At 38.9% G+C, this 23,636-nt stretch overlaps 2 protein-coding genes across 3 annotated transcripts in view; both read left to right on the plus strand.

Annotated features, from left to right (window-relative positions):
* The first annotated feature begins 686 nt into the window (after positions 1-686).
* LOC138007845 (carbonic anhydrase 2-like) lies at positions 687-12,405 on the plus strand. Its single transcript, XM_068854934.1, has 8 exons — positions 687-880; positions 1,044-1,244; positions 6,230-6,348; positions 7,675-7,776; positions 9,183-9,245; positions 9,359-9,413; positions 11,130-11,236; positions 12,048-12,405. The coding sequence occupies exons 1-8, from the start codon at positions 853-855 to the stop codon at positions 12,153-12,155; spliced, it is 783 nt and encodes a 260-aa protein (XP_068711035.1). The 5' UTR covers positions 687-852; the 3' UTR covers positions 12,156-12,405.
* A 2,112-nt stretch (positions 12,406-14,517) lies between these two features.
* Positions 14,518-23,636, plus strand: part of LOC138007846 (inositol 1,4,5-triphosphate receptor associated 2-like) — a 44,261-nt gene continuing 35,142 nt past the window's right edge. Inside the window, exons 1-7 of one of the 2 annotated variants that reach the window (XM_068854936.1) lie at positions 14,518-14,829; positions 15,006-15,155; positions 17,214-17,335; positions 20,620-20,674; positions 22,394-22,448; positions 22,618-22,687; positions 23,007-23,091. In XM_068854936.1, the coding sequence (XP_068711037.1) occupies positions 14,818-14,829; positions 15,006-15,155; positions 17,214-17,335; positions 20,620-20,674; positions 22,394-22,448; positions 22,618-22,687; positions 23,007-23,091 (549 nt within the window). In that variant the 5' untranslated portion in view covers positions 14,518-14,817. The remainder of the gene's footprint in view (positions 14,830-15,005; positions 15,156-17,213; positions 17,336-20,619; positions 20,675-22,393; positions 22,449-22,617; positions 22,688-23,006; positions 23,092-23,636) is intronic. The other variant, XM_068854935.1, reaches the window with a different exon arrangement.

Genomic DNA, 23,636 nt, shown 5'->3' on the forward strand with positions numbered 1-23,636 from the left:
CATTTTTATGTAAGTTGACCATCAAGGCTTTTTTTTATGGCAAAGATGGATATTCCTGATATCCAACACAATCTCTTTAATACAAAAGCTAATAGAGTGATTTTATGTCATTGTTTGACTGGATCTTGGGGACCTCATATAAACAGCAAGATTGAAGGGACAAAAGCCTGGGTTTCAAACAAACCAGAAAATATTTGTCCTAGTAATTGTTTGAACTTTTCATGGCAAAGCTATTTTTGATCTCTTGTTTACGCCAAAGCTTTCAAGTGCACTAACGTCTGCAAATAGACAGCCGCGCTACGGCTTTAGCAAATGCAATGATTTATGCAAAAAACAGACTGTCAGAAAAAAAATGTTTTGGACTTTACCTACAGTGTAAAGTAAGGTGTGAAAAGAATTAGTTAAATATCCTGAGTCCCTACAAACGACGTTGGAGTCACGACATTTGTTCACCACTTCGCTTGTGTGCGCTCACGTGCTTGACAAAATTGATGAAGCATTTTGCTTTTGGGCAAAGGACAGTCAAAAATCACAAAAGTAATGTACGTGCATTTTTTTGAACAGTTAGCCTTTGCCAAAGGTCAGCAGGGTCCGTTAAATAAAGGCTAGAAATACAAAAAAATTAAACAGATGATTGATTTTCCAAGTGTAAGTACCATGGATCACGTGCCAAACAGTTTCCTATCACTCTTACATTGAATATGAATGAAATATTGTTTTATTCCTTGTCTTTCTATTGGACAGTAACCTGTTAAAAAAGGTTTAACTTATTAATTCATCCAATTTATCCCAGAAAGACGCTGGTTTGTCAAACTAAGACGAACAGTATTCAGCTGTCGAGAACGGATAAGGATGTCTTGGGGTTACGGCAAAGAGAACGGTGAGCTCTTTATGATTATTTTTTCCTCTTCTTTGGAAGATAAACATTTCAAAATTGGTTTGCATTTCTCAGAATCTAGTTGGCTTTCTTTGGAATTTTACGCTAAATGAAAGTCTGTTAGAGAGGACAGCGGAATTTAATATCCTTTTTTATTTTGAAACAGGTCCTGCTAATTGGTACAAAGATTGTCCGATCGCCGTCAATGGCAGACGCCAGTCACCTATCGATTTAATCGATCCTGAAGTGAAGCGTGATTCGAACCTGAAGCCTTTGAAAGCATCTTATCCTCCATTTCCTATGTCCAAGATTCTAAATAATGGACATACCGCTCAGTTTTCGCCAGACGCCACTAGCAATTTATCAGGTAATATTAACATTTTTCAGCTGGTATTCAAGAATATGAATTTGCAAATAGCCTTCATCTTTTCTCGTCGTATTGAATTAATCCCAGAGACAAATGTAATTCATTCTTACAGATACGTATAACCCAACTACGACCGTGGTTTAAGACTTTAAGCCTTATGTCTTAAATTCTTTTTTCGGGAAGCACCAACCGTACGTCTCCTCGGTAATATCTACACCAAACTTTCAAATATTTGCATTGTGGCGGAAGAGTGATGTTTAGGCAAACTTACATTTGTGTATTTTTGACGTGTGCCAGAGTTACTGTTAAGAGACGAAAACGCGTGAACTATCGACTGAAAGCCTCCGGAAATTATCCTTGACCAACTCTATTAAAACCGTTCGGGATCAGGCCGGACTAATGATCGCTGTGACAGGGTTGTATTTTGCCATTTCGGTTGCCTGTTTCCAGGTTTCCCCCCGTTTTATGTGTATTTTGATATTGTAAAGCAGCGGAAGCTCTACCATTCAATTCGTTGATTGTTTTCTTGGTCACGTATAAACCGTTGGGTTTCTCGTGTATTGTCTTTCTCTGTATCAACACACGACGGAATTTACGTTAGGACATCGATTTTATTACAGGGGTTACTTAGAAACCACAGCTGCAAATCGTTCATGCAAGGCATATCTGTCCTTGCATGAGATTAGGTGTTTCCTTTACTATTGATGTTTGAGGGTTTTATTATTTTTCAAGTGCCTCGGTGATGATTTAAGATACATTCTTTACATCCTGATCTTGCACTTTCCCTTAATAGAATTCAGAGACAAAGCATGCGCAGTTTTCTATCAGAAACAAGTAATTTGTTCCAGGCCAGACGTCTCTTTTGGAGATTTGTCTCAGATGATAGAATCCATGTTCGAGAGCGAATTCAGGTCACGTAGACTACGTTTTCTCTGTTAACCTCATGGGATCGCTCCAATCCTTCTTACATAGCTTTTTTGGGATTGACGAGTGAAGCTCTTTTGTGACAGGGAAATATGTAATTTGATGTGGTTTGAGGTCAGTGGCGCTGTTCTCAATATAAGGAAGCAATACAAAGGATTTGGGATTAACATTTACTTCACAAGACGTAAATTGAATATTTTATGCTCATTTCAGATACAGACGTTAGCTCTTTTAATTTTCGTATTGAGCAATGTCAGATGGAAATTATATTGTGTTATGTCATCGTTTTTCCTTCCTTGTGGTATTTCTAGCTGGTTTAGGCACCGGTATGTAGTTGAGCCCTAGCTCTTTGAATACAACGCAGAGAGAGTTTGAGGGGATAAAGAACGACGTTTCGACAGAAATTTTCATCCTGGGACAAATTTTGTTTGAACTCGTCTCTCCCTGCCCCCTGTAATATGATTATAATCCATTAATTAATTAATTTTTTTGTAGTTTAATCATGTTACTCCGTCATCTTTCTTTTCTTCGGAGATATTAACAACTTTTGCTATCTTTAAATTCGAAGCAAAATAAAGTCATTGTATATTGTACAACTCATCAAACAGATACGGTCGAAGGAACCAGCCATAAGACACGTGCTAGAAGTTGCGAGACTGTTGACAAGTGTTAAACAATTGCTTCTGATTGGCTTAGAAAGTTGCAGGAAATTTTGGCCAATCACCAAAGTGGGAAACTTAACAATTAGTTAATTAATTTCAAAATGATCTTTGTCATTGATATCAACTCAACTCTAACACTGTTTGGTGTCAGAGGTTCGATTTCGTAAACGGTGCTTGTCGCGACGTGACGGTTATTCCTTTGATATTAAATATATTAAATAGCACACCCCTTTTAAAGGTTGGTTTCCATATGACGTCATCAATATTCTAAAATGTAAAATCACTGAGCCCCGGAGTTTTTAGCTTTCTTTGGTCATTAAACATGCTAAATATATTTCCTTTTGAAGGTTTTCAGTTCGATAGCAACCTTCGTTTTTATAGTAGGGCATTTTGAAATTCAGTGTTTTCACGCCACAGGATATCAAGATGGCCTAGAGAATGTGTCAAGTATGCTTGATAAAAATTACTCATTCAGTGATTTTTAGCAATCTAAACTGTTGTGGTATTGTGAAAAGTGTTAATGTGAATATCTGCTAGCTCAAAAGGGCGAACGGGTCGATTTTTATAGCAGAATTGAATTCCAGATGTTTTGATTGATTTCCGGCCGCCATTACTGTGTCCCTCTCCAGGACACAACTATGGCGTTTCCATACTGAGCTCTATAAATCTGTGTAAAACATTTTGACGGCTAACTTGAGTACGAAAGATCGCAAAGACCTGAGACTCGGCAAAGTAGATAAGCTATTAATCTCCTATAATATCACCAATTCTTGACTGTTTTTATGCAATAGTTTTGATTTTATTTTTTCGTTACGTGACAGTGAAAACCAGCAATTAGTTAATTAATTTCGAAATGATCTTTGTCATTGATATCAACTCAACACAATGAGTGAAGTCAGAGGTTCGATTTCGTAAACGGCGCTTGTCGCGACGTGACGGTTATTCCTTTAATATTAAATGGCACACCCTTTTTAAAGGCTGGTTTCCATATGATCGATACGATCGCTGAACTTTTTTCCAGCGATCGTAGGGTTCGTAATGATCATATGAGAACCAACCTTTAAATGAAAGCTTGAAGGGCAAATTGTTTTTTTCCTCGTGGATTTTGGTCACTTTCAATATGGCACTATGCACATGATCGTGCCCATTTTGGGTTCGGCAAATAACGATGTGTAGACCAGATACTTAAATAATTTAATGTTTCAAGGCTGGATTTTATTGGGACCACAATCTTACCTGAGTGAGCAAAACCGTGAAGAGGAACATTTATTGCTAATGTTGTTGGTAGTCGGTATCTTTTGTAAGAAAGTAAAAGGTTTCTGTGATCCAAACACTGCTGAGTTAGCTTGCACTTGCATCGCTTGTTCAGATTAGCTTCACCAAAAATAGAGTCGACGGATTCCATATCCTTTCCTAACTTGTCACCTACACCCAATAAAGACCTTCATGTGCTCGATGGAAACTCAGTGATGTGTGGACTTTATCGATGACTAATAATATCACTTGGGTGACATCGATCGTCTAGGGTCTGTTCTGACTCGAATTTCTCAATGTCTTTTTTCAAGGGTTTTGGGTGCCGCACGCATTCCTTCATTTCCCTCACATGCTCGCTCGCCGGTGTCTATTTTCTGACACTGACGTTCTGGGACTTAAATGAATGTGTCATTAAGATGATAGATCTGAATATTCGTAATTTCAGTCTCGAGAACACGTTGATAGAGTCGTCGTCCCTCACTTGCCCGGCCGATGGATCGAACTTTGATCGATGTTAGTGTAAACGCGTTTGTCTGTACGTCAGTTTTCTCACGTTCTGCTTTGTTAACAAGCTCTATCCACCTTCGAGCATCTGCAGAGCAAACAAATAGCTTCCTGATATACTGCGAGCAGCCCCTCAAAATCCTTGAAATCCAAAAAGAAAATTGGGGGTAACCACACATTTTTCAAAGATAATTAATCAGCAAATGTTAGAGTGATATACACATATGAAGTGAAATGTTGTTGAAACCCACTGGGAACTCGGAAAAATCCGAGCCCCAGATGGGATTCAAACCCACGACCCTCCGTGATCTAGTCGGATGCTCTAACCACTGAGCTACTGGAGACTCTATGGCGAGCAAGGGTGAAATGTGCGTCTTTTGACTCGAGCTGCACGACACAGCTACAGAGTCAAACAACCACTGACGTAGCTCATAACTTGCATCGCGCAAGTCACCTTAAAGCATATCTGAGATGCGGCCAACCAACCACCCAAGTGAGGGTGGCAACATTTGTGAAAACTTTAAAATGCAAAGCAATGAATGGCGTTCTCTGAAAAATGCATGGTTACCCCCAATTTTCTTTTTGGATACCAAGAGCACTAGCTAAGTTCTGCTTTCTCTGCATAGTTTTGAACCGTGCAAAAATATCTCTGTATTAATAAGCACCACCCATAGGAAATCCGAGTGTCTCGAGATGCGCAGGACGTATGCGCAATAACAGTAGTAGGCACCGTCCTTAATTTTGGCTTATTTTTCGCGTATAGATCTTTTGTCTTACGAGTTATTACGGCTGTAGACAGCTGGTTCTTTAGTTAAGGACTTTATATTTATCTTTGCCTGTTCTTCCACTGGTTTCAATTGTAGGATTGAACCATGCTTGGTGATCGAAGACTATGCGATCAAAGACAGAGTAGGGTATCGCGAACCGCCGCATTTTGACGTACATTTCCTCTTCCCTGCTGCGATCATGTGCCCGGCCCAGACAGACCAGGGGGTCGATAACTGACATAGTCGTTTTTTTGTACATTCAATTTTAAAATGAACACTAGGGCATTTTGTCAGACAAATGCAAACTAAAATACAGAGGGCTACGATTTATTTGTGAGACGTGTTCATCGTAATGTTTGTAGGCTTCGATCTTCTTCTAAAACAACCCCTGGCTGATTACATTATTTTCCTGAAATCCTCGAAAAAAAATTAAAACAAGTGAAATCGAGGTTAGAGAAATAAACTACCTTTAGAACAGTTTTCAATTTAGTGTCGAAAGTAATTAGCGAAGTGCTTTGGTTTATAATGACTTCACTCACTGATTGGTTCAAAGTTCTCGCGCGCTATTTTTTAAACCAACCAGAAGTGAAACCAATAGTGACTCGCGCGTGCACATTTTCCCGTGCTTTGTGTCGGCTACGTGTAATTACTTCGAGTTTTGATTGGTTTACTGGATTGTCTCCGTCCTTTTTGATTGATCAAAGTAATTACTTTGGTTTTGGTTGTACGACATTCGATTGAAACTCGCTCTATTACTGAATGTAGTTTGGAAGCGGCAAGGTCGTTGTCGTCAGTGCTGGTTGAATAAATCTCAGCCTCTAGGAATGAAAGTGGCTCTTTGTAGCTTGTACATATATCGTGTGCTTCATTGCAGAGCTATCAGGAGGACCATTGGCAAAGAAATACAAGTTCGAGCAGTTCCATTTTCACTGGGGGGACAAGGACTCCGAGGGGTCTGAACACAGAGTGAATGGAAAGATGTACTCAGCAGAGGTATGACTGAATGTAATGAACTCCGCGCTAAGTGGCTGGTTCTCTGATGGACACTTAAGTAAGGTCTTCGTGCCGGCTGGATACAGTCCAGGATCATCGCAATCTCGTTCTCTCGTTCTTTCCCGCCCCTGTCGTCCTCCCCATATTTATGCGATTGCTAATTTGCTCTGAATTGACTATGATCGGTAATTTAGGAAACTGTGTCCAAGGACTTGTTGTAGCATAGAAAATAAGGAAGATGAAAATCATACCCGTGGATAGGATTTGAACCCAGAGTTTCAACTCCATAGGAACCGTTTCACTCCGCTTCACCACTGAAGATCAAGACACCGCTCTCTCTCAAAAAAAAAAAAAAAAAAAAATCAAGTCTCCCATAGAATATTATAATAGGCCTTTTTCGATATCTTAAAATTCAGCTTGATAGTGAGGCAGTGATGACAAGGGTAATAGGTAAATATTTTTCACATTCATTCCAACGTGTTTCTATTGTTTTTGTCCTTATTTCCTCCCTATTAAGCTGAATATTCGATATTTCGAAAATGGCCTATTGCTGAAGAGTAATTAGGCCTAAGATAGATTAATTAGGCGTAACCTTTGAGCTTTGTCGTGAAGTTTGGTAACCAACCTTTGGCAGTGTTTAATATTGTTTGTTGCCGAGTGATAATACAGCATTATCAAATTAATAGTGTCCTAGGTGACGGGTTAAATTAATCAACATTCCCAGGTTCGAGTCTTATGTCCATACACTTGGGTTGTCTTTTCAAACAAATATGACCATTTCCTATAATCCATATCTAGCTTTCAGTCTTCTAAATTAATGATAATAGTCAAATTTAGAGCAAAATAACAATTGTGTATATCAGATAAATACGGCAAGGAGGATGGGCTGGTAGCGAGGAAGGAAAGAAGAAAGATCCTAGGAACGACTTTGGGGTCATTTGTGAGAAAAGCTCGACTTTTATCATCGGCCTGAGTAGCTGTTAAAATCTCGACTCCAGGAAAACAAGAACAACAAAAGGGTGAAAACAATGAAATGAAGAATTTGATGTCTAGAAGGCGGAGAAAATATTCTTGTTAGTTTCATTTTGTAGGCAGGTAGGCCTTTCGTGTTTGAGTTCACCCAGCGATCACAGCTGCATATCAGGTCACCAAGGAATATTGGAGTTGCAGCATTATTTTCGTTGTTTTGATTATCGTTACTGTTAGCGTTGTCGTTATGGTTATGGTTATTGTTATTCACGGTTATTGTTATTGTTATTATTTTTAATGTCAACCCCAAAAGCTGCAGTCTTTGAAAACTGATTAATCATTTTATCGCTTTTCCAGTTGCATTTGGTTCACTGGGACTGTGAAACTCATAGCAGCTTCAAAGCAGCTGTTGGAGGTGGAAACCCCAATGACTTAAGCGTGTTAGGATTTTTTCTAAAGGTAACGTATGACCTCCTGGCCGGACTATTTAATAAAGTAGTTTAAAGGTGGGGGGACCACTTCAAATTATAATTTTGCGCTATCACAAGTCTTAGATGATTCTTCCGTCTCGTTCAGTCACCTCTTGTAGTTTGGGCAAAGTGTCCTTACAGCTAAATTGACCAGAACTATTTTGAAGTAAAGACAGAGATAAAGAACTCTTCACTAGAGCGAGTTTCAATCGACTGTCGTAAAACCAAAACAAAAGTAATTACTTTGGCCAATCAAAAAGGTCGGAGACAATCCAGTAAACCAATCAAAACTCAAGCAATTACACGTAGCCGACCGTGACAAAGCGCCGGAAAATGTGCACGCGCGAGCCACAATTGGTTTTGGTTTAACTTCTGATTGGTTGAAAAAATGACGCGAGAACTTTGAACCAATCATTGAGTGAAGTAAATGCAAAACCAATGCAATTCGCTAATTACTTTGGACACTCAATTGAAAATGGAAGAACTTGTTTGTTATGAGCTCATTTCTTGCCTGTTAGCAACAGATATCAATGAACTTCTCAACTGAAAGAGAGAGAGACGAGTCAGAATAAGAGGATTTTCAGCTTCATGGTCTTATGACAAGCAGTAGCTTGTCGTTTCTGTTTGCCATTTCACGACTCGCAAACGCGATGCTTTAGCTCTCTATTCGCCCTATTCCAAAATGGCTACCATTGTTTGCTTGAAAATTAGCTCTTGTTGCCTCGTTTAAGGTTAAATATTCTTTTGAATCTTAAGTTTAAGAACGAGGCAACAGTGGCTAATTTGCAAGCTAAAATGGCGGCCATTTTGGAATAAGGTGTATTGTTTGCTCACGTTGCCGTTAGAATCTTAAACTTGGTTACTATTCCGGGGAAGGAGGGGGGGGGGGGGTACTCCCATAAAGTCCGGATAGGTGTGTGCCGCGAAGGGTCTTAAACCCTGACCCTATTTAAGGAACAATCCAACGAAAATTGACCCTATTTAAGGCCCAAATCCGAAAAATGACAAAAAAAGGGAAGAACAAAAACTCAAAATAGCTTGAACAGGTCAACTTTATTTCCTTTCCGTGAGATACCTGGAACTTCAATACTTTAACTTTGACAGATCATTTGTTTTCCTGCTATTTTTGCTGATACAAATTTAGGCACCGTATCTAAGGATCACACCGGGACACTATGCCAACATAGCCGAAAAGGATACCCTATTTAAGGATCGAGAACCTCCAAAAGCCATACCCTATTCCGCGGGGAGTCACCCCCCCCCCCCCCCCCGGGGGTTACTATGTACATGTAGTGGCACTAGCCACACGCATTTTGGTAAATTCGAAAGAATCGCGAAAGACTAATATGTTAGCGTCGATCAACCGGCCTATCTGAGTTCGATTTGTTTTTGCAGGTCGGCGCAGAAAATGCTGCTTTGAAGCCAATAACAGACATGCTATCGAAAGTGAAAAAGGCGGTAAGCATATCTTACAAACACAAGTTATTCTTATCCCTATAAAATGTTTTCTTGTTTATCGCATCACATTTTTCCCACCGCCACAACAATTTTCACTGTGATTGGTTTTTCAGGGAAGTTCTGCGGCTCTACCAGGGGAATTTGACATGAGAGCTGTTTTACCCAAAGGTAAAAAATTGTGCAACATGTTACAAATTCAGACTGAGACCAGCCTGCGTGGCTGGCGGGATTTAAACTCGCGCGAGTGTGTCTTCGAGTGAAAATCCCTCTTGGTTTTGCCCCTCGTCTCTCTCAGCTTCACACATTTATCCCGTTAGCTAGGTAAAAATAAATGATCGAGATCATTTGTCGCTTTTTACTTGACTTTAAATCATTAAATTTATTTAGCCACTTGGCTTCTGTTATTCTTATTTATTTTTATTTATTTTTCTTACGCGGTAATACACATAATTTTCCTTTCTGTCCACTTCAATGTAATCCCTTCGGCAATTTATCTTGTCCAGACTGGAAGTCAGGTGAGGGCGTTTATCGGAAATTATTATATGGCTACAATAGTACACGCGCTCTGATTGGCTGCTGAGCGGGCAAGATTTTGTTGTAATGACCAGGCATTATGAAATTTTTTCTCGGCTGGACGGTTCTTTTGAGTTGAGAGTAAAAGCGCGTGGGTGAAAACAACAAAAATATGGACAAAGTACACTATACTTTCAATAGCTGTAAGAAGAACTAGTACAGATACTTCTATAGTAGGAGCGACGAAGAGAGCCACAGCGAGAGCCAGTTTTATTATCCAAAGGACGAAGAAAAGGCCAAAACTGAGCAATAAAAAAGGCCATATAATAATAACTTATTAAACTCGTCCGTTCGGTCATTACAGGGAAATCTCAGACCGCGGCATTGATGTATTGACCTCGCTATCGTTCCGTCAATACATCAAGGCCTCGGTGTAAGATTTCTCTGTAATGACCTCACTTCTCGGTTAATAAGTGGTATATAATCCATTTGTAGATTACACAAGACTCCAACAGAGCCATTTATACGAGTGCAGCTTACACAAGACGCAAAATTTTCCTACTATATGGTCCACGACGTATTAGTGACCAATGACTGTCGTTCGGAGACGGTGTCCTGAGAACAAAGTCGTGCGTGACATGTAATTGACTAAATGGTTCATCCTAGCAAGAAAACTCGACACTTACTACTGAGGAAAAAGAACTAACCAAGTTATCAGTCTCTCCTTAGTTTAATTCTGGTCCTGAGATTTAAATATTCCAAAACATGAAGATAAATTAGCATGCCTTGGCACTTAGCGAAGAGATGTATTGAGCAAACCACACTTATCCTTTATAATTCCTGGGTTGCTCGTTCTTTCTCCTCGTCGCTCCCTCTTCGCTTGCTCTTTTAATTTATTTTTAGTCGAAAGTCAAAGCCGGTAAAAAGAAGCTTCTAAAATTGATCAAACCGCTGCCTATAGTTCCTATAAATTATTTTATGGAAAGGCCAGAAATTACAAAAGGGCTTTGAAGCTGACGTCAATTGCAAAGTGGAAATTGAGGATTGAGTTAAATCGACATCCATTTTACTCGAAGTATCGTGACGCTTCGCTCATAAGATAAAAATTTTATAAGATAAAAATTTCCTTCCTGTATGGCCAAGAAGTTAGGGTGCAGGATTTGAGATCCGCACTTCAAGTTTTCAGTATAGTCCCTAGTTTAGCACTCTGGCTACACTCGGTAATAGCCAGTTAGTTGAGACCTGCTTCTCAGTGGCTGAAATTTTAAATATTTATGTTTATCGCTGTATTGATTGTTCCATCCATTGGCCCCTCAAAGTGAGTGAAATATGAAGTACTTATTCATTCAGTATTCGTTTTATTCTCTTCAGATTTGGCTGATTACTATACGTACGATGGTTCGCTGACTACCCCTCCTCTATTAGAATGTGTCAAATGGATTGTGATCAAGGAACCTTTGGAAGTCTCCGCAGCTCAGGTGTTTAAAAGTACATGAATTATCGGGAATCTCGTTTGTCTTAGAGATGCATTTGATCATGAAGTAGTTAGCTCCAAGGACTCTCTCCTGGGGCCCGTTTCTCGAAAGTCCCGAAAACTTTTCGGGCCCGAAAAGCCATTTGTGGAACTGCAATGCTAACCGCTTATTTTGGAGAGCCGATCTTTTTTTAGGTAGCAAAAAGAAAAAAAAAAACGGAGAAGTTTGACGAGATGCAAAGGGAATTGTGACACCCAAAAATGGCCCGTAAAGTTTCGGGACTTTCGAGAAACGGGCTCCTGGAGTCAAGAGCTATGTCGTCTCCACTTATGTCCAGAAATGCACCAAATTAGATGCATGCAGGCCCAATTTTGACATCCAACACGATGCAGAAGTTTATCCAACCAAGTCTGTCCCTCAATTGAAGGATTAATCTTCATTGTCAATTTGTTCCAAGTGAAGTATTATCGTTCATTTTGGACACTGAAAGCTTGATAGGTCAGTCACTTTAAGGTAGTTGAACCGGGATAACCTCCGGTTGTGTGACCCTAGAAGTTCTTTTCAACTTGCCTTTTATTTGTTGCAAGTCGGCAGATTCCGGTCTTGAAAAACAGATTTCATCGCATGTTAAAAATATAATCAGGAACTATTGGTTTCTTTACATACAGCTACCAGTCTTTTTTATGACAAATTCTTTAAACTGTTTGACCACCTTCCTTGACTTTTCAACTTCGTCCTAAATGATATTTGAAAACGTTACGAGTGTCCCGTTAATTATTCTCAGCATCACTTATATTCCATATTTTTTTTCTAGATGCAAGCTCTTAGATCCATCGAAAATGGACAAGGCCAGCCCTTGGTCGGAAACTATCGCCCACCGTGTCCACTACATTCGCGAACAGTTGCAGTTTCTTTCGTGTGAAAATTCAAGATGTTTGCGGTTTCTCGCTTTATTTTAGTTTTGACGTTTTTTAGCTTAGCTGTCTACCTTGCTTTTAGGATCGTGAATTAGGCCTTTTTTACAGTTGTTTTTATCAGTGATGCAGTGTTAAGTTAGATTTTTTTATGGACCGTGTTTTAGGAAAAATTTGAAGGAGACATTTTGCAAATGGACTGTTCTCTCTAGATGACAGATTGATGACAATAAAAATCTCCGTCACATATATTGTTAATTGTTGTGTGTGGTGTAATTGGTCGCCGGCTGATTTTGTCGAGAAGGGTAAAATACGAGCAAATAATGGAAAGGGTACTCGGAAAAACGAAACATTTCGAAAGTTAGAAATATTAGTATGTCATACGTTGCGACAAATACAATTGGTTTTCAAAACAGTTTGTGTACCTCGCAAATGCGCATGTTCAAATGTCAAGCACTCTGTACCAATTCGCACCTGGCCTGATGCTACTTCTGGTTTGAATGGTAAGAAATGTAACTTAAAATGCTACGCCGGATTCGAGGCCAAATGTCTTTTGACACTCATGCAGTTGTCTTCACTAGCAGAAATGATTTAAGGGTGAAACATGAGTACTTTTATTCTCACTGATTGGCCCCCTTTGTAATTTTCTTTGAAGTTTAAGTAAGGGCTTCATGTGTGGAATCAGTGTGCCAAGACTACAAACAAAGGCATTGGTAGTGATAATTTCTTAATCATTCCACGCAATCGCAAGATTGGATTGTCATGCATGTTCCGATAAGCCATAGTTTCCTTTTTGTAAATAACAATTCTTTTGAACGGGTGGCAAACTGGTGTTTGTCTGATGTAACGTTTTGACAATCACAGCACGGTATAGAATAGAATAAGTTCGTTGCTCCCCCGATACAGGATTCTTAGCTAGGTTTGGCAACAAAATGAATTAGTGCCAGCCAAGGCTCTTGGACAACTTTACGTAGTTACTGCAAGACTCTCTTCACGAGCTCCTCCGGCTCAGATTAATTTGCGATGTTTTTTCCGCGGCTTCTGGGCCGCGAGCAAAAAAATAGGGGCCAAAACATCGAAATCTTGCGTACTTCGCAGGCTCGCTTTTTCAGCTTCAAATCGCAAATGATGATCGACCTTCTTTCATTCACAGTAATAGTATGTGATATAAAAAGTGAAGGTGGGAACTTGTTCTCACCCCTCTTCTTTTCAACTGCCTTGTATAACTTCGTTTTATCTGGAAGTGGACGTAATCTTATTTTGTTTATCTTTTCAAGACTAGAAATGCAAAAACAATTTTTCTTGTTCTTAATGACGTGGCCAAATAAATGTCTTTTTTGCTATAAATGGGGCCCTTTATAATAGTCTTTTGGACAATTTGCAATAAGTAATTGTAAGTAGAATATTGATAACACAAGGTGTTTAGTTTGCAAAGATTCCTGGAAGCAGAACTGATCCAATATTGTTATGTTGTTTGGGTTTACCTAAATTTGAGCATACAACCTTCTATTAAGAGTCAGCAGAGAAACATAAAAGCTTACTTTACTTGCTTTTTTACCAAAAAAATATACCAATCGTACTGTCTCTCTGGATTTTAATTGCCATGTGCATTTGTCAAATCACGTCAAGCAGCAGTCCTCCGAGTCTCTCCTCTTCGTGTAACTTTCTTCAAGGGCACCTAACGACCAATTTGTCGTAAAATCTATTATTATACCCCAGTTAATGAAAAGAAATGTTATTAAGGCATTTTCAGGTGTTTTTCAGTGTTGCTGGTAAAACATTATCTGTTCCTTTTTCCCAGCAAGACACACGTCGTCGTCCTCAGTCTTCAGAATTTCTACAGCCAGCTCGGGTTGAAATGCTAGAGAAAGTCAGTAATTCCCAGGCAAAACCTCTATCAATAACAAAATTTCCCAGCCAGCTAATCGAAACATCTGTAGTTTTGCCAGCCAGCAAGATTCCTCTGGGGAACAGATAATGTGAGGAACAGATTCGAAAATGGGTCCGAATCAAAAAATCTGTTGCAGTGCAACAGATTTTATGAAGTCGGACCGACACTCCGAGAGAAACCGCCATGTCAATCAAAGGGTATGCGAGTGGGTTCTGCGCATAAATACTTAAAAAGTTAAAGCGTTAAAAATGGCGGATACTAAAAGGGCAACGGCAAGATCTTTTGAGGAAAATTACACGTTTTACACAATTTACACGGTACGATTTATCGGCCCGACAAAACCGGCCGACAAATCGTACCGTGTAAACCAGCCTTTAGGCTGTGTTATTCGCGCCCTTTTTTTGCGCCCGTGTCATTTTTCCATATTTGGTGATGTAGACAATCCAAACCCATATTTGGAAGAAGTCAACAAATGGCGCGCTTGATTCAGGGTTTTGTTTAATTTGACTTCCGAAATTCTTTGTCCGTTTGCTTTTCAGCGGGTGTTTGTTGCAATCAAATTTGAAATGTCATGGTTCGCGAAGCGTCTTCCAGATTTGAAAAAAAAAAGCATACCGGAGGGAAAGGATGTGAGGCTTTTTGCCACAACATATGCAAGCGTGCGAGGGTGATAAAATTATCGCGCTCGCATTGCTGTGGCGTTTAACTTCACCCTGTAGGGTTTTTAGGCCGCGAAGGAGAGGTTGTTTTAGACCAAATAAGTTTTATCTCTGTCGGTCATGGAGTCATCGGTGAGCTTTTCATTCGTTTCAACAAGTACAATTTTTATCTTAGGTTAAATGCTTTCTAAAAAAATTACGACTGTTTTGAGGCTGCTTTTGTGCGTCTTGACTGTGCTAGTATAACCTCTACATTCTGCGTAAATCCGTGTTGACGTTAATCCGTTTGCACGGTTTCCTGTTTCCAGGGCACAGACAAAGATGACCCTTCTAGTGTTTCCGAAGAAGCCATACTGGACAGTCTGTTTTATGCATGTGATGCCGAACACTCGGGCCGAGTTTCCGTTTCTAAGCTTATAGATTACCTGCGTAACGCAATTTCCAACGGCACTGAAGAGGTAAGCTTTCCTGGAAGACTTATAGCAATTACACGCTTCATGTACGTTTTTTGTTTAGTTTAAACGATATAATTATTTTTGGATTATGTAATTTTACGGTTTGTTGGTTTTACATGGAGTAAGGATAAAAATAAGGCGCCGGAAATTTTCCCGTTTTCACATGCGTTTAAAGATGTCTTCCAAGTTTCGATCGATCTTTGCATTTTCCATCAGGCTTGATTAGCGTATAAAATAAACTGATTATTTCCCTGTTATGGATCTGATAGAGTGGAAGAGGAATAAGGTTTTTGCTTGTTCATTTATTAGTGTTTGCAAGTGCCTTTCACTTACTTTCGAATCCCGTGTTTAATATCGCGTCCGATTGAAATTTAACCATCCATTTGTTTACCTTCGAAATTTTATTTGGCCTTTTTGTAGACTCTAAACATGAGATAAACAGATTAGCCGGCGTCCAAGAGTAGGGATATTCCTTTATTAAGTCCATTAAAAGCTGTTTTAAAAGCGTTTAGAAACTTATTTATCTTCTTAGGAAGGTAAAAAAAGAATTGGACGTTTGTCGGCAGTGTTGACTTAGAATCACGAGTGTCAAGGAAGCCATTGAATGAGTGCTTTTATTTTGCTTCTGGAAGAGAAAACAAGTTATGTGTTTATATCCAGTGCATTTTAGCTTATGCCGTGTTGTTTCATTTATAGTGTGTCAATTTCTTTTGCCATAGTAGTGTTTCAATAATATTATCCTCTTGTGTGTGCGTGTGTGCTGAATATTGCCCAACACATATTTGCATAATTTAGATCAATGCATGAATAATTAACTTGAATTAGACTTGAAGTAGACCGACCACGTATCTTTTAATACTCTGGAAAAAGTTGCATAGTACGGTCTATCATGTTTTAACGACAATGTTGATCAATAATTATTATTTGTGTTATGTTTTGAAACTTGCATGCTGATCTGTACTTATGCCTCTGCTTTTAGTTCCTACCCATCCTGGGCCAATTTGACTTATCAAAACTTGCACATACTGTATAGTATCTTGACATTTAAGAACATGTTCAAAATTTTATAGCTGTGCAGTGCTCGAAATTAAAAAAAAGATTCCAGGTTGTCCCTGTTTCAAAAGCCGGGCAGATAAACTCTTAAAATTTATTTGGTTGTCCTGATAAATGCTTGGTTGTCCATAATGATTAAATGTGCGGTATGTCGAGATGCATGGTGATGGACCTTGAGTATCACGTTGTTCTAAGTATTGTGGAAGTCTAGGTTTCAGTTTTAGCCATTTCAAAATAGAGTCTTTGATCTCTATCGATATCGGCTACATGTTCGTGATATATATATATATATATATATATAAAAACTTAATGTTTCTTGTGCTTTCCTATCTGACAATGTTTTGTAAAAGCGGGAGATATTCAAAACATAATGTGGGAACTGCTCAGCTGCGGCAAATTAATTATAATTGTTAACTTTACGCTGCTGTTGTATGGACATTGACAAGAGAAAACTGACAAGTTAGTAGGGTATTGCTTATGTAATTATTTTCTATTTTTGGCTGGGTTGTCCTTTGTTTTTTCTTTGGGCAGCTCTACCGAAAATTGATTGCCCAGTGAACTTTCTAGTTGTTTGGGATGACTGGACGACCTCTAAATTTGAGCACTGGTTGTGGCGAGTTCAGGTAGCTCACATGCATCTCTATCAGAACTAATGATGTGGTCATCCAGTGTTAACATGTAAATCTTGTCAAATAGGAAGAAAAATTGATGCAGTTTCAAAATTCAAAATTCTTAAGTTATCTTTATCGAAAGCCTGAAGGAATGAAGAAAATTTTCATCGATCAACAGGATAGGAAATAGTTCCTTTCATTTCTATCCTAGCCTCCCATACTTGTTTTTAGCAATATAAAGTGTAGTTTGAGATAGAGTAGATACATGTAACAGAAAGAGTGTATCATGTATCAAGGCAACAGTCTGTTTTGCCTTTATTATGGTAAATATGGTTGTTGAACATCTATACATAGTAGAATTTGTTGCTGATAAGTAACATTAAAACTTTTTTTATAGTTTGCAGGAAATCTGGATGACTTGTCGCTGATATGGGATCCAGATGGAAGGAATATTGAGATAGATTTGGCTTCCTTCCAGGAAGGCATAAAAGAGTGGATATCTGAAATTAGAAAACAAAGGTTTTGACACTTCAAGATTCTGACATTATTAATCAGTGTTACAGTGCAAGTTTTTTACAAATTATCTGACAATCAAGGTGTGCGAATTTGATTGACAGTCACACCTCCGTACAACTTTTGCACAGTTGTAATTTGAATGATTGACATAATATTTATTCGTAGTTGTCAAATGTGAAAGTTTGTTGGGTGGCCATTGGTAAGGCGCAATTTGCACTGTAAGGACTTGATACCTGAGACGATTTTATTGTCTGAAAGCTTCACTTAAGGACGTTCGCGCGAAAATCTTCCCAAACTGATTTTGTTTTCATTTCTCGCCTGAAGTTAGCTTCATAAATTGCTTATTCCAAAAATGGAAAAAAACTGGGGGGCCACCGACTTTGTTTCAGAGAAAAAGGCAAGGGAAAAATGCCCTAATTTTGATAGATGGGTCATCATAATTGTAGCCTCATCTACTCGTTTGTCGAAAACCACAAAAATAATATGTTAGTCAGAGTGAAGGTTTCCGTGCCTAGAAATATAGGAGTGGGTTTTTTTAGATAAATGTATGCCGTTGGGGATGTCGTAAACAGTAGAGTTAATCCTCAACAAGAATTTTTGCAAGTGCTACCCCTTGTAACCGCTTTTGGAATTCAGGACACAAGGAAAGAAAAATTTAAAAAAAGATAGCTTGTTACATTGTGATTTTTTTCATTTTATCATATTTTTAGAATGTAAGAAGAGTAAGATATTCATGTCTCAAAAAATAGGGGTCACCGATGATCTAAACAAGTAAAATCGATGTGATGTTGCTAAGCTCTTGAAAAATTTTGTCACATTTTTGCGTGACCTGTCGGGGAAAGACTGGAACCCAAGACAGGATCAATCGATAAAAGGTTTTTTTGCAAAAGAAAACCCTTCTCGAGCATGGAAACGAAGTTTCAAGCAGGCATTATCTTTATTTGGTTAGTGTTTTGTATCATATCTCTCCATTGCCGTAAAGCTCATCTTCTGGAGTGCAGTTTTTGTGAAATATAATATCTGGTTGTTTCCTCATAGGTCCGCACTATTCAAGTGAGTGCGGAAGACAATACAATTCAGCTCTCTTTTCATGAAAGTAAAGGAAAAGAACCTCAAAAACATGCATTCTAAGATGTTCATATATGTAGTGTAATAACATTAAAAGAAACTCAACCCCATTAAATTTACACCACATTGCTGACTAAAACCAATCTTCCTCGAGTGTTCAAAACCTTCAGCCACCACTCGATAAACTACCTTTTCCAGACCTTTTCGAGCCTCCCACCCCTTTCTCCTTAACATTTTGTTATGAATTGGAAATAAGCATGCCTTTCTTTTGCCAGCCTGGAAATTTTTCCCCTGTGTTTTTGTCGCCATAAGATCTTAAGTAATGCTAGAAGTAATGCATGACATATTACAGTCACGTTACGTGCGCAGTAAAAGTTGCACACAAACAATAAGCGTGAACGTCCTTAAAAGGTTAGCACAGCGATTTCCTTAAACCAAAACCATACTATAGCATCTATATTTGTAGCACTTAAACATCACAGTGACTATCGAGTTGAGGAAAGGTTCTAATCTTGTGTTTCATTTGCTTTAATAATAGACACTATCAACCATGTCCCCCATATGGTCTCCTCTTGACCTGGTTTTACCTGTGGTGCAACCAAGAGGGTGAACCCTTCTGTTGTAAAGGGACGGTTATACATGGTCTACTAGACTGTAAGACACGAAATTATTTGGTTTATCAATGGAATTGATAATCTAAATTGACCACCGTACAGGAATAATAAAAGCTGACATTTCGAGCGTTAGCCCTTCATCAGAGCACTCTGACGAAAGAACTAACGATCGAAACGTCAGCTTTCATTATCCTGTACGGTGGTCAAGTTACATACATTTATCAACTCCGGTGATAAAACCAAGAGATTTCGTGTGCTACTTCCCCACTGACGCAGCACCACAGTTTCTTTTAATAGAAACTACCTCCTTTAGACTGTAAGACATTTCATCACTGGTGTATTGTTTAATGCCAACTTGAATTACAAATGGGTAAAGGCGCTTAGTTAAAAAAAAACTGTGGGTTAATCAACTGAATTGATGCACAGGCACCCCAAGCTGAAAATACGTGGTGTATGCGACAGTTTGTGTATATAGAGAATTGTATGGGAAAATCACCGATCGTAAAAAAATTGTGTAAATAACTATCTCATTTGAAATAAAGTTTTCCTACCTCAAATGTGTGACCAACTTGTCTCTTTAGGCGAGTTTCGAGCCATTCTGACGCCGTTTAGTGAAGTCATCCGGAAGGCCGTTGCTGAAATAATGGGAAGGCCGGTGACTCCATCCATCGCTGGCCAGACCTCACTCCACAAATCCTTTTCTCCTCAACAGGAAAAGTCCTGAATCGCAATAAAAACAACAGTTCCATAAAGCCCAATAAATTTCACTCCAAATACGTGTGTTTCGGCGGCCGAAAGACTTGTGGCGAACAAAAACTTTGCCTTAAAATTCACCTCTTCGGCTTTCCTCAGAGGCTTGTGACCGGGTAGTCAACAACGGAAACTCGCAAGATGGTTTCAGCCTCAACTCTGATTGGTCCATTTGAATTTGACCGCGCACTGGCAACACAACCGTTGTTGACTGCCCAGTCACAAGTCAACAACGGTGAATTTTAAGGCAAAGTTTTCGTTCGCCACGAGTCTTTTGGCCGCTGAAACACACGTATTTGGAGTGAAATTTATTGGGCTTTATGGAACTGTTGTTTTTATTGCGATTCGGGACTTTTCCTGTTGAGGAGAAAACGATTTGTGGAGTGAGGTCTGGCCAGCGATGGATGGAGTCACCCGGCCTTCCCATTATTTCAGCAACGGTCTTCCGGATGACTTCACTAAACGGCGTCAGAATGGCTCGAAACTCGCCTAAAGAGACAAGTTGGTCACACATTTGAGGTAGGAAAACTTTATTTCAAATGAGATAGTTATTTACACAATTTTTTTACGATCGGTGATTTTCCCATACAATTCTCTATATACACAAACTGTCGCATACACCACGTACTTTCAGCTTGGGGCGCCTGTGGTTGATGTGGAAAATTGACCACGATTAAGAAATTGGAAAGTGAGCATTATTGTTTTGACAAAGGGCTAACACAAATTGCCATCTTTTAATCTAAAATTAATGATACAGCCTTCAAAGTGCCCTTTTAGGTAACTGTTGTTTATGAATATATATTTATGTATGGTTTTCCTGTTATTGATCTGATTTTTTTGTGGTATTTTTCTAAGTTTTGCTAATGCTGAAGATGATCATTGCCCTTCACCTGTTACTGTTAATTGCATGGTAAGGTTTTTTTGTGGTGCAGTTGTTATTCCTTCACCCTGCGAGCAGAGCCTCCTTTTGTCTTTTTCTTTACTGAGGAGGAGAAAAGGAGGCTCTGCCCGAATCGCGTCAACTCTTTGAAGCCACCGCAGCCTGAACTTCTGTACTAGTCAAACATTTTTTCTCTCGTCAAACTGGTTTTTCCAGTGCGAGCGTCCGTTTAGTGACAAAACCGATGGTTATAATTGAGCCCGCTGGCATAAAAAACCAAGATGGCCGCGAGATCTGTCATGTTAGGCTTGGGTTCGAGACTGTATCCTGGCAACATGCAGCGCATATTCAATAAAGATCTTACTCGATTCATGCAGAGCCTTTCTCGAGAAAGCCAAAATCGAGCAAGCAAAAGAAAGGCTCTGCTAGCAGGGTGTTATTCCTTATAAAATCATCCAAAAAATTATGCAAGAGTATCTAATATCATGCAATAAGAGTCTCCTGCTATCAGTGCCTTGTTTTCTTGCATATTTGTTCTGCTCCTCTTTCCTTTGTTGAAACTGACCATGTCGAATACTTGTCTGAATACTTGGGGGCGGATTATTTCAAAGAGACCATGTTATTGTGCAATCCCATTGAAGCCCCTTCCACATGTATCTGGTGAAATCTGGCATGCAAATCTGAAACTTTTTTAAATCTGCTCTCCAGAGTGGAAATTTCTGAATACACATTAGAATTTGGAATGGCCACTGAACGAGTCACTTCTCTTGTTCTTGGACTAGTTTCAAATCTTATAGAAAGCATGTGCAATTGATATGTTACATTTGTACGTGTGGACGTGAGAATTTTGGAATCTGCAGGAAAAAAGTTGCGGTCAGGATTAAAAAATATCTGGGCAGGGCTCGAAATTGCGACCAATACGGTATTGCGGGCTCATATTTTTTGCTAAACCACTGACAACACAATGCAGCACGGGGATTTTGCGACTAAAATTAGCGAAATTGCGACTAAATTTTCGTATTTTGTCGCAAAGTTGCGACTAGATTTTTTTGTTAATTTCGAGCCCTGCTGGGTATGTGTGGACAGGGCCTAAAGGAGAGAAGGATGAAAACAATTATTATAATATTGTCAAGGACATTTATGCAGGAAGCAGTCTGTAGGCACATATTTATATTTGGCAAATATATTGTAACTTGTATGGTTAATGTGTTTTGAGCAATGATGTCCAACATCGTGGACAGTGGTTGAATTAAGCAAGTTTGTACCCTAGGAAGAACTCTAATCTTTCTGGCCATGAGCCAAGCAAATGTGAAAGAAAGGAGTGATTCTTCCCACAGAAACTCTGAAAGTGTAATAAAAGCCATGATTATCTCTTATTGCACCAGACCTGGGATTTCTTTTCAGCTGTTCGCTTACCCATTGCCACACATTTTGCATATTTATTTCTCACAGGTTCGTTACACCATCAACACCTCCAATAGTTGCGTTATCAAGTTGAATCATATAACATTGTCTAGCTTTCTGACTTGTGGAGCACTTTGTCCATAAGTGATCCAGATCACCAATAGGGCACATTGTTTAATGGAGAGAGTATTTGACTGGGACTCACCAAGGTTATAGGTCTAATTCCTGCCTGGGAATGTGAGTTTTCCACTTTTTCTCGTACCCATTGCCATGAAATTACTGTAGCATATGTGTATGATGTTATCTAATTTCATTTTACAACTTAAATTTGTTTTCAATTTAAAGGAATCACCAGAGACCACACCATACAGAGGCCCTAAGAGCATCATTGGCGGCCATGGTAATTGCATAGCACTGGCATTGTTTGACTTCTTAAATACCTTTTAAGTATTTTAATCATTAGGAAGATGATATCAACACTTGCTATACAATTAAATGTCACAGATAATTTATGCATGCAATTGTTGAAGTCTAGTTATTAACTGAATTCTTGTTGAATCCCTGTATAGTAACAAGCACACCAAATGTGAGTTCTGAAAGTGTGGAGGGACTTGGAGGAGAATCTCCAGACAGAGACTGGTTGGTTAATGCATTTTTTAAAAAAAATTATGTTTGCATACAGTGTAAATATAAAATGCGATGCCACTTTGGGCAAATGAAAATAAATAAAAATAATACTGCAGATAACTAGAAGGGAAGCCAGGAAAAGCATACCAGCCCTATTGTGTTATATACTCTTTGATCGGGATCAAAGTAAAAGCCAAGAATGAATCACTATAATTGGTATTAAAAGTGTAAAGAAGCTACATGTTTATACATGTATTTGCATACTTTAATGACAGCCATTTTGAAATTATAGTATTGATTTGGACTGTAAGTATCTTGATTTCTTTGTCAGGCCAAGTGAGCTGATAAGTACGATTGAAAGCCTACAGCTAAATAACAAGCGTCTGATGGAACAACACAATACAATCCAGGCACAAGTATGTAAAATGAAGTACTGTAACATAGGTTCATGATACATTAACATCAAGAGAAAACAAAGTGAATCAATTAGGTGTAGTCACAGTTCACACCAGGAATTGAAAATGAGGCTTTTTATAACAGTCAAAGTACCTATGATTGCAAGCCATTTTTAAGAAATGATACATGTACATATGCGTCAAGTTTAAATTAATTTTTATTTTAAAATCAACTTGAGCAAATAAATATAAACAGGCTAATTATTTGGAGGAGTTGTAAAAAACACTGGTGCTGCTTTGATCAAGGTAGAAGCGTGATGGTATAGTGTTTAGCATGCTGGACTCCAATCCCAGGGGTTGCTTGTTTGAAGCCTAGCTATTGTAGCTCAGTGCTACAGTGTTGTTTCTTTACTCTATAAAATTTTCTCCCTTTCTGTCTCTTTGGTACCTATATGCAAAGCCATACAAATTTGGGAACTGGCTAGCATCATTTCAAGGGGGAATAGCAGTTCTCACAGTTGCTTCATGCTACTGAAAGGCATTATCTTTCATCTGTGTGAGACCCA

This window comes from Montipora foliosa, chromosome 6, assembly GCF_036669935.1.
Source record: "Montipora foliosa isolate CH-2021 chromosome 6, ASM3666993v2, whole genome shotgun sequence".
Lineage (NCBI taxonomy): Eukaryota > Metazoa > Cnidaria > Anthozoa > Scleractinia > Acroporidae > Montipora > Montipora foliosa.

What these genes read in the sequence shown, in the direction of transcription:
- LOC138007845 (XM_068854934.1), top strand. Translation starts at nt 853, where the DNA reads ATGTCTTGGGGTTACGGCAAAGAGAACG. An exon ending in GAAAGATGTACTCAGCAGAG is followed by an intron (nt 6,349 to 7,674) that starts GTATGACTGAAT and finishes TCGCTTTTCCAG; the next exon opens with TTGCATTTGGTTCACTGGGA. An exon ending in GAGAGCTGTTTTACCCAAAG is followed by an intron (nt 9,414 to 11,129) that starts GTAAAAAATTGT and finishes TATTCTCTTCAG; the next exon opens with ATTTGGCTGATTACTATACG.